A 9,204-nucleotide genomic window follows, 5' to 3' on the forward strand; every position below is an offset into this window, starting at 1 on the left:
CCCCAACAGGACTGTGGGGTGGTCCAGCAAGTCTCCTCCAGAAACAGGGATTCTGGGCGTTCCTTTCAGCTTATCCCTCACGCTCTGGGACAAGGTCCTCACCTCCCAGGGCCTCAGTTTCCCTGTAGGTCCAAGAGGCCCCCACCATCTCTGCTGCTGGTGGAAAGACTTCTTGCAGCAGGGCTGTAGAGCGAGTCCTGTGGAGGTGGTTTCCTCACTTCTCTCCTTTAAGGAAGTCCCATCTGGCCTGTAGACACTGAGGATGTGACTTTGACCACAGCTCTAAGTACATCAATCCCACTGAGGGCTAAGCATCCCAGGTGCTAGCAAGCGATCCATTGCCACAGAGGAAGAGGGGTGCAAGCTGAAGTTGGGCAACCCAGTGCCCAGGAGGCCATCCAGCTGAGGCCCTCTGCTCTCAACAGCTTTCTCAGCCTTGTTGAAGGCTTTGGCGGGGCCTCAGTGCCACAGAGGTCCTTGTTGTCTAACGTTCCCATATGCAGCCAAGCACCATGGCTGACCCAGCCCAGGTCCAAGGAAATCCTCCTTGTCCAGGATGCCCTTTAGAATCCCCAGCACCCAGACCTTGCTTCCCATGTGCCGGGGGCCTGGAAGGCACGCCATAACCCTGGGTTCTATATTGGACTATTAGCCTTAGCAGCCAACTGGAGTAAATACACTAGCTGGTAAGTCTCTTAAAACTCGGCATAGTGCAAGTAATATGGATCTATAATGGAGCAGAATACAATGATTTATATAATAAAAGAAAAGAGATGAGACATAGAGGAAATTTGCTGTGGTCTCTCTGGGATCACATGCTTCCCCACTTGCCCAAAAAGTTTATTCAGCTGAAACACTCAAGATGCTCTGTTTTAAGAGATCTGTGCCTGGCTCATCCTGATCAGGCATGAAGAGGGGTGGGTGGCCAGAAGGGTCCCAGAGGTGGCCTCTGGGAGAGGAGCCCGGGGACGGCCACCACTGCTTGGGTCCCACCACTGCTGTATCTTACTTGTGTGGAGTGTGCTTTTCCCCAAGGCACTTTTCTAGCCCCGTTGTCCTTTGGCTGTACCTTCTGGCCCCTTTCCAGCCTTGCTTGCTTCTCCTGCTCGTTCTTACTTCCCCTCAGCCCATGATGGGAAAGCAGGATGGATGGTAGTAAACATCTGTTGTTGTAGCCCTCTACCATCCTTTATGCTCCCCTTGCTGCCACATCCTCACTTCTATCTGGGGAACCACCTCCTTCCCCACTTCTAGTTCATGGGTTCTGATGAGCCCTCTACTTAGGGGCTCAACATCTGACCACACTTGAGCCAGTCAGAGCATTCTTGGCCATAGTGCCCAGTACATGGCCCAAGTGAGGCTACTCAGATCCAGGAAGCTCATTCCTTGGACTTTGCATTAAGTAATTAGGCAAGTGGATTTCTTCTTTCCCACTAGATTGGATGCAGGGGCTGGAACTACTGCTCCCACCTTGTTGCCAAGTGGAACACAATGATGATGGCCACAGAGCTAACAGCAGAATAAAGAGATGGAGAAAAACTGAGTCTTTCTGACATTGTCTGAGCTCCTGAATGCAGCCATACCTGAAACCAGCCCTGCTTCCAGCAGCAGGAGTCAATACCTTTCTTTATGGCTTGAGCCAGCTGACTTTTCTGTCCCTGTAACAAAAGAGTCCAGACTTGTCCTCTGAGGACAGGACAAGGGATGCCCTCACTTGCTAGGCCCTCTTAAGCCAGGGCTGTGGCCATGCTGTTTGCCAAGAGATATTTCTTTTCCTACCAAGGGCAGCATAGTGTTCCTGGCAGCTTCTGCAAGCTGCTGTCTGAGGGTGGAGGGTGTTGGGTTAACCAGCCAACTCTGCTCCCCAGCAGCACATGTATAGAGCCTTTCCAGAGGCAGTTTGCAGAGGAGGGGCAGGAGCTCCTGGGGTAACCTGGGAGACTTGGGTGTCTCTGAGTAAAGTGGGGGTACTTTGGAAATGGGCTCTTTGACACAATTTAGTTGAGTGCTGGGTCCCACCCAGAGAAGGATAAAAGTAACAGAGTCCCAGAGAGAGACCTGAAATCATCTTGCAAATCACACTCCCAGAGGGGACCTAGGTCTCTGGCCACTAGTCTGGACAGCATCCTTCTCCACAGTCTTGCCTTGGGCCATCTGATCTACCATTGCCCTTTCTGGGGACAGGGCCAGGGCAGCTCCCTGTAGCTGTTATCACTAAGGGATTTAGGCAGACTTTGGACTTCCTCTTCCACTTATTTCCCTATTCTAAACATCCTCATCACCCTTCTGGATTCCAGACACACAAAGTTGGAAAATTCCCAGTTGGATACAGCCAAGCCTACTGATCCCAGGGAAGGCTAGGATATAGTTGGGGTGTGAGCTTCATAGAAAATGGGTTGTAGAGGTGGGCCTTTGAGGATGTGCAAGAGTTTGACAATTAGAAGTGGAGTAAGAGCATTCCAGAAAGTAAGAGCAGTGTATGCAGAAGCACAGAGGCATGAAAATGCCTAATACATTCAGGTCCCAAGAAGCCTGGTGTGATTGCAGCAAGGGGCCCTCGAGCCATCAGGAGACACGCTGGGCGATGGAGGTGGGGACCAGGCCTTAGTTCATGCCTGGACTGGTGCGGTAGCTTTTAGCACTACCACCTGCAACCTGAGGGATCTTTGTTAAAGAGAATCCCCAGCTTCATTCTCCTGCATCAAATCTCTGATGGTCCCCTATGGCCTAAGGGTCAAAACTCACACTCCAAAACAGGCATTCAAGCTCTTCCTAATCCCACCACTGCTTCTATCTCCCAACTTGTCTCCTGATGCCCCATGTGGAGAGGAGAAAGCAGGGCTTTCTCCCAAGCCCTCACCAATCCCTGTTCAGGGCTGGGCTTCAAGTGAGCTGGAAGTCACCTGGCCTCACTTTGGGTTGAGGTGAGAGTTTCTGGCCAGACTGGGCCCCCAACACTTCTCTGTGACAGGAGTTCCTGAGCCCAGAAGGAGGGACCCAGGCAAAAGCAAGGGTTTGTAGCATCTCTTCAATCCTGGTCCTCTGTGTCCCTTGCCATAGTGTTGGCTGGATGGGGTAGGTGACTGGAGTTGGAAGTTGAATCCTGAGTCTCTGTTTAGGGGCAGGGATTAACCAAGTCTGTTAATCCCACTTACTAATTAGGGCCCCCTTTCTATCCTCACCGTGGGGAGGGTGAAGATCCTCGGAGTCATAGCCAGTAGATGCTGGGGGCTCTGGAAGACAAGGAGGGCCTAGCTCAGGTGTACCCAGTCCCCTCATGGGAAGCTTGGAGTCTCAGCTACTGGCCTCAAGTCAGAAGTCTCAGCCTCATTCAGGACCAGAGAACTATGGCAGGAGAATCTGTGGGAGACAGAAGCAGCATTCAAGGGCGTGTGAGTCCCTCTGAGGAGCAGCTGGTCTCTGAGAGGGGCTTAGAATGCAGCAGGCTGGATTAGGGGCGACTGGGGAAAGAACTTCCTGCCTGCACTAGGAACCACCACGGATGGTTCATACTTCTGAGGAAGGTCCAAGAAAGGCTCTCCTATCCTGCCAGGGATGGTTGGAGGAGGCCAGGGAATGGGGAGTGGAGACCAGGGAGCTGTAGGAGTGGTCCTGTTTACCATTCCTCCATCACCATCTGGTAGCCCATAATTTATTTAAGCCTCCACACCCCCACTGAAAATCAAGGCAATAAAGAGTCATGGGGAAACTGAGGACCCAGGGGAAGGCGGGGTGACCAAAGGCCCACAGGCCCACAGCCCACTTCCCAGGCTGCCTCCTCACTCTGGCTTTTATGTTTGAACTGGTGAGGAGCTGGAGATCTTGTAGTGGAGGAGGAGGCAGAGGGTGAGGTGAGAAGGAATGAGAGGAGAAAAGGGTGGTGGTGTCGGGGTGGTGGCTGGGAAGGAAAGGTAAGTTGTGGACCCTGGAAGTCACCAGAAAAAGGAGAAACATGCTCCCAGCTTTGCAGAGGGCACTAAAAGAGGCTGAAATGCGGCCTCATCTTATAGGAAGGGGCACAAAGAAGCCTGCTGGGGATGTGTCATAGCTTGATCTGGTTAGTGGCTACACGGGTATATACATGTGCGACAATTCCCTGAGCTGTCACTTCAGACCTGTGCACTTCACTAATTAAAAAATTTCTCTGAAGTCCCAGGGCAGCATGTGGCATGCCGTAGCCACTCTGGAAGAAGCATATCTTCCCAGTGAGCTGGCAGAGCCTGGTTAAGTCCACAGATTCTGGAATCAGTCGGTTTGCCACTTCCCGGCTAGGTGACCTTGGGCCAGTTACCCCACCTTATCTGTAAAATGGGGACAATAAGAGCACCATCTACTTCCAGGGTTGTGTCTAGGGTCACATGTAAGGGACACAGTTATGCCAAAGCCCCAGCCCAGCCCCTCATGCCAGGTAGCCTTGCCACCTGCACCCAGTCCCCAGCCCAGCCCCGGCCAGATGCCCTGTGCAGCCCCAGGCAGTCTGAATGTCCTGTGCACTGACAAGTGGCAGCTGTGCCCGCCCTGGGAGAGGTCTCCAGTCCAGAATTCCCCTCAGCCCCCACTACAGTCTCATTTCTCTTTGTCTCCCTGTATTTTTACATCCTTTTGCCAACAGTCCCAAGTCTCCTCTCTCTGCAAATCCCAATTTTGCTGACCACACTTCCTCCTAGGAAAGGTTGGACTCTGGGTGGTGTGAGGATGGGGTGAGAACTGGTGTGTGGGGAGGGATAAGGAAGAGGAAGACAGGAGGGGGCAGGTGAGGCTCGGGGCAGGAAAGGACTTTCCACAACTCAGGGTGTCCCTGGACAAGGGATCTCATCATTAGAATTACAAGCAAAACTGTTCAACCTGGGTTAAGCCTGGTCCCATATAAGGGCTCTTCTTCCAAGGTTAACTTAGGGGCATGAAGCCTTTCACTGTTTCTTTGCAGAGGATCATTGTGGGATGGCCAGTGAAGGAGGGGAAGCCGGACTCAGGTTTAAATCCTTTGTGCCTTGAGAGTCACCTTGGGCACCTCCAGGGAAAGAGGACTTCATTTATGAACACGGTGTCTGTGGGTGATGTTGGTTTTGGGGCCATATGCAGAGGGCTGGGTGCCAGCACAGGTTGCCAAGAGGCTGCAAGTCCTCGAGACATAGGGTAGGCTGGTGACCTCTTCCCTCCTAATGACCCATTGTGCAGAAACTTTTTATGACAGCAAGAGGCACTTCCTGAGAGACAGGAAACTACATCATGAGCATCACGGGAGTGGGGGGGCGCATAGAGAGCCAGGGCCCCATCCAGAGAAGACCGGCTGATGTCACCCACGCTGCTGAAGGACCCCTGCCCTTCCCCCTGCCTACCCTGCCAGCTCACTGCACAGTCCCATCACAACACAGGTTGGAAAGCTCCTTGCAATTAGACCCAAACCGCTGATAATACCACTCTTCTTATGCTTGATGAAATGCTGCTTAGAGATATTTGGATATTAGATATTAAGGAATCCCTGTTAATTTTGTTAGGTGTGGTGATGGTATCAGTTATATGGGAAAATGTCCTTTGGTTTTAGAGATGCATCTTAAAGTGATTTGTGATAAAAGTCATGATGTCTATAACTCACTTAAAAATATTTCAGCCAAAAGAAGCAAATTGTGCAAATATTGTTAAAGGTCAGTAATTGTCAAACCCAGAAACTGGGAACGGATGAGTGCTGGAAATCCCTTTACTGACATTTTGATGGCATCATTCCAAGGAATGGGTATTTCCATGTTCGTTATACTATTCTCTTGACTTTTTAAAAAATATTTAAAAAATTTTTCACAATAAAAGTTAAAGAAAAACCTCATAATGTGGTGCAGAGATTAAACTGTTTCTTTTTCTTCTGAAATACATCTAAGGTATGTGAGACAGTTTTCACATACTGTACATTTTCCTGTGTGCAGTGAGAACTGCTTTGTGTTGGGAAGTCAAACAGGGGAGGATGGAGTCTGGGAAGCTGAGCAGAAGGGGCAGGGAGAAAGGGACAGGGCTTTGTCTAGTCCCCAGGCGCCATTCCTGCATCCGTGGCCAGAGAAGCCACAGTGAGGGGCAGAGGTAAGTGGCAGGCTTGCAAACTGGTGACAGGCCATTCATGATCCCCAGCTCAAGAGCTCTGTGGACCCCTATTCAGCCCTCCCTTGCCCCCACCTGTGCAGGGGTTTCCAGTTCAGGCAGGAATCCTGGGCATGGGGGTAGGGTATCCTCATGAGGTGGCCCGGCAGTTGAGAGGTAAGGCCCAGGTAGGCAATGGGTCCTCTCAGGGAGGGCTGGGTGGAAGGTGATGCACCTCCTCATATGGTGGACAGCTTCAATGGCAACCCAGCCTGAGCTGACAATACCACTTACTCAGCAAGTGTTTCTGAGAGAGCAGTTAGGGAAGGCTCCCTGGAAGGGGCAGAATAATGTGCTGAAGAGTTCAGAAGCAGATGGCCAGGGCAGGATGCCTATGGCAAGGTGAGGTCTTCGGGATCAGGTTGCCAGAAACCCACCTCAGAGAGGAGTTAGAGAGGCCAAGTCTCCCCCAAATCCTGGGCTATCCCAGCCTCTGGAGGAAGCTGGGAACCTCCTCCTCCTTCAGTGGTCAGGCCCATTGGTCCTGCCAACAGAAACTGTTTTATGGTCTTAAGTGGAAGGTTGGCCCATTTGGCCAAACCTCTCAGGACATCATGCTGCCTCCTCCAGGGAGCCTCCCTGGACTACTCTTAGCGACCCTTGGCCCAGTTGTGGGATACTGCACCCCACACCCACCACTGCTCTTCCTTTGGGGTCACTGGCTCTGCTTCTCCCACCATCCAGAGAATCTTCCCAAGGCAGGGCCTGGATCTGCTCCTCTCTGACCTGCCCCTGGGCTGGACACTGCCCTGAGCCATTTTGCTTCAAGGGAGTAGCCCCTGTGCCTGCTGCTGGGAGCTGGGTAGGTGCAGTGGAAGGCTGATGGGTGGCCTTGGGGCAGACTTCCTTTTCTGAGACACTGGAGGTTTTCTTTCTATTTTTTTTTTTTTTTTCGCTTCCCTGTTCTGAGATTTCCCCTTCCCAGGCTGAGGCCAGGACACAATAAATAGGAGTGATAAGGCCCTGGGCCTTCAAACTGAACTTTGCTGCTGACATTTTATGATTCTGATAACGTCAGCCCCCTTACCCTGGAGGCCGGCAGGAGCAGGATTGCCTGTTGTCCATTCAGTGTGGGAGCAAGTGGTGACTGGTGCAGAGGAGAGAGAAGTAGAGAGCTTGCCCTCACCCAGTCCTGGATGAGACCCTTCTCCCGCTGTGGGCCCAGCCCTGCACTGTGTAGGGGACATGGGTGGGCGAGAGGCCTCAGCCCTTGATCCCGTGGGATGGTCAGAAAAGCCCAGGCTGGGAGGTGAGTGGGGCTGAAGGGCGGGATCAGAGGCAGGGAGCTGAGTGGGCTGGAGCAACCAGGGAAGACTGTCTGGAGGAGGAGATGGAGTTAGGTATTAAATAAGATGTGGAAAGTCAGGAAGGGTAGGCTTTGGAGGAGCCAGGCTTGGACTGTTGCAGGAGGCAGGGGTCAGACGTGCCCTCGCATGAGAGGAGGCCCTGTTGAAACCAGTCTGCCCCTAGGCTAAGTCTCCTGGGACAGGCAGTGGGGAGCCAGTGGTGGTCCCAAGATCCCTGGCTCATCCAAGAAGAATGTGAGTGGTCAGAGACCAGGGATGGGGGAGCTAGAAGGTGAATGGTGAGGCCTGGCAGCTCCATGACATGGAGGGGCTATGAGAGGCGCCAAGGCCGTGGCTTTAGGGCCAGAGCTTGGTGAGGCTTGGAGTGTTCAGAAGTGGGGGGAGGGGAGGCTCCTACCAATGTCATAAGGTCTGCTCCCAGGAAAGGCCATGAACTCCCCATTTAGGGTGTGCCTAGAGTATACAAGACGTTATCTGGAACCTGACATTATCTGAAGCCACTTGAGTTTTAGGCCCAAGCAGCAACCCCTGATTCCTCAAGTTCTGGTACAGGGTTAGAGAAAAAAATCAACCAGAGTTCCGGTCGGGGACAGATGTGGCTCTGGTCTTTGGGCCTCCCCTTGCCCATCTGTAAAATGGGCTTGGGTAAATTCAGTGAGTCTTGAGGTCTTCCCTGATCTCAGAGGAAGATGATCCATGCATCTCCTGCTTCAGCCAGGGTCTGTCTTGCAGCCTAGGCGAGCCAGCCACAGACACACCCACACATGGGGCACATTGGCACATACGCATCAGAGGCATACACATACCCATGTGGGGAGGCGGCAGAAGTGAGAAGAAGAGGGAGCCCACTGCTTCTTGGCTGCTCTCGGTTCAGCTTTCCCCATACACGTCTGGTCCTTTCTGATAAACAGCACCCCCAAACCCCTCAAGCTGACTGCCTCCCACCTTGGGCTCCATACCTTTCAGCTCTGCTCAGTGGAAGGGTACATTAAGGGGCTGCCTGTCAGACACCTGATCCCCAAAGGCCCTTCGCAGATCGCAGGGTGCTCAGCGCTGGGTCTGTTGCCAACATGTTACTCCTACACTAACACGCAGCGCCCACAGACACCTCTAGACCGGCACGGCATACAACGACCCTCACAACTTCCCTCCCACCCACTGTCCACCATCCTTCCATTTCCATAGAATACAGCCTCTGACCTTGGGCCTACTACAGGTAAGGCAAGTTTGCAGACCGGCCTCTCTCGCCGCCCCTCCACGGGCGTCACAGACTGCCCCGCGGAGCCGGCTCCGGGCTGCTCTGGGAGGGACTAGGCGCGACAGAGACCCCCCGCCCCCCGTCGGGTCTAGATCCGGTTCGAGGCGGAGCGGCAAGGTGAAAGGGGGCGCCCCGTGCCCCTCACTCCCCTTACCCAGGCGCGCGCACAGACGCCCGGGTCCCCGCCGCCCCCCTGCACCCGGCTGCTGGACACTCACCGCGCGGCCGAGGGAGCAGGCGAGGGCGCCGGCCAGCGCGCAGAGCCAGCTGGCCGGCGGCGGGCGGGGCAGGAGCGTGGTGCGCCCCGAGCCCGCGGCAGGAGGCCCCGCGCCGGCCATGCGCGGGCGAGCGGCGCAGCGCGCGGTATACCGCGAGCAGCCTGGCGGAGTAGCGCTGCCGCGGTGGCCCCAGCACTAAGTGGCGCCGCTCGTGGCTGAGGGCGGGCCCCAGGGGCTCGTCTGACGGGCGGCGTATTTAGCCAATGGATCGCAGGGGCGGGGCCGCCGCGCAGGT

General features: G+C 54.0%; 1 protein-coding gene across 15 annotated transcripts in view; it reads right to left on the reverse strand.

Annotated features, from left to right (window-relative positions):
- The window catches only part of VIPR1 (vasoactive intestinal peptide receptor 1), a 31,639-nt gene that overhangs the window by 21,376 nt on the left and 1,059 nt on the right, over positions 1–9,204 (reverse strand). For 4 of the 15 annotated variants that reach the window (XM_073232480.1, XM_037010475.2, XM_037010468.2 and 1 more), the window contains exon 1: positions 8,910–9,142. The exons of 4 other annotated variants lie outside the window; for them this stretch is intronic. In XM_073232480.1, coding sequence (XP_073088581.1) covers positions 8,910–9,029 — 120 coding nt within the window. In that variant the 5' untranslated portion in view covers positions 9,030–9,142. Of the gene's footprint in view, positions 1–3,182; positions 3,361–8,909; positions 9,144–9,204 lie in introns of those variants that run through there. 7 more of the 15 variants (XM_037010434.2, XM_037010493.2, XM_037010458.2 and 4 more) reach the window with 5 other exon arrangements.

The sequence above is a fragment of the Manis javanica genome, chromosome 3, assembly GCF_040802235.1.
Source record: "Manis javanica isolate MJ-LG chromosome 3, MJ_LKY, whole genome shotgun sequence".
NCBI lineage: Eukaryota > Metazoa > Chordata > Mammalia > Pholidota > Manidae > Manis > Manis javanica.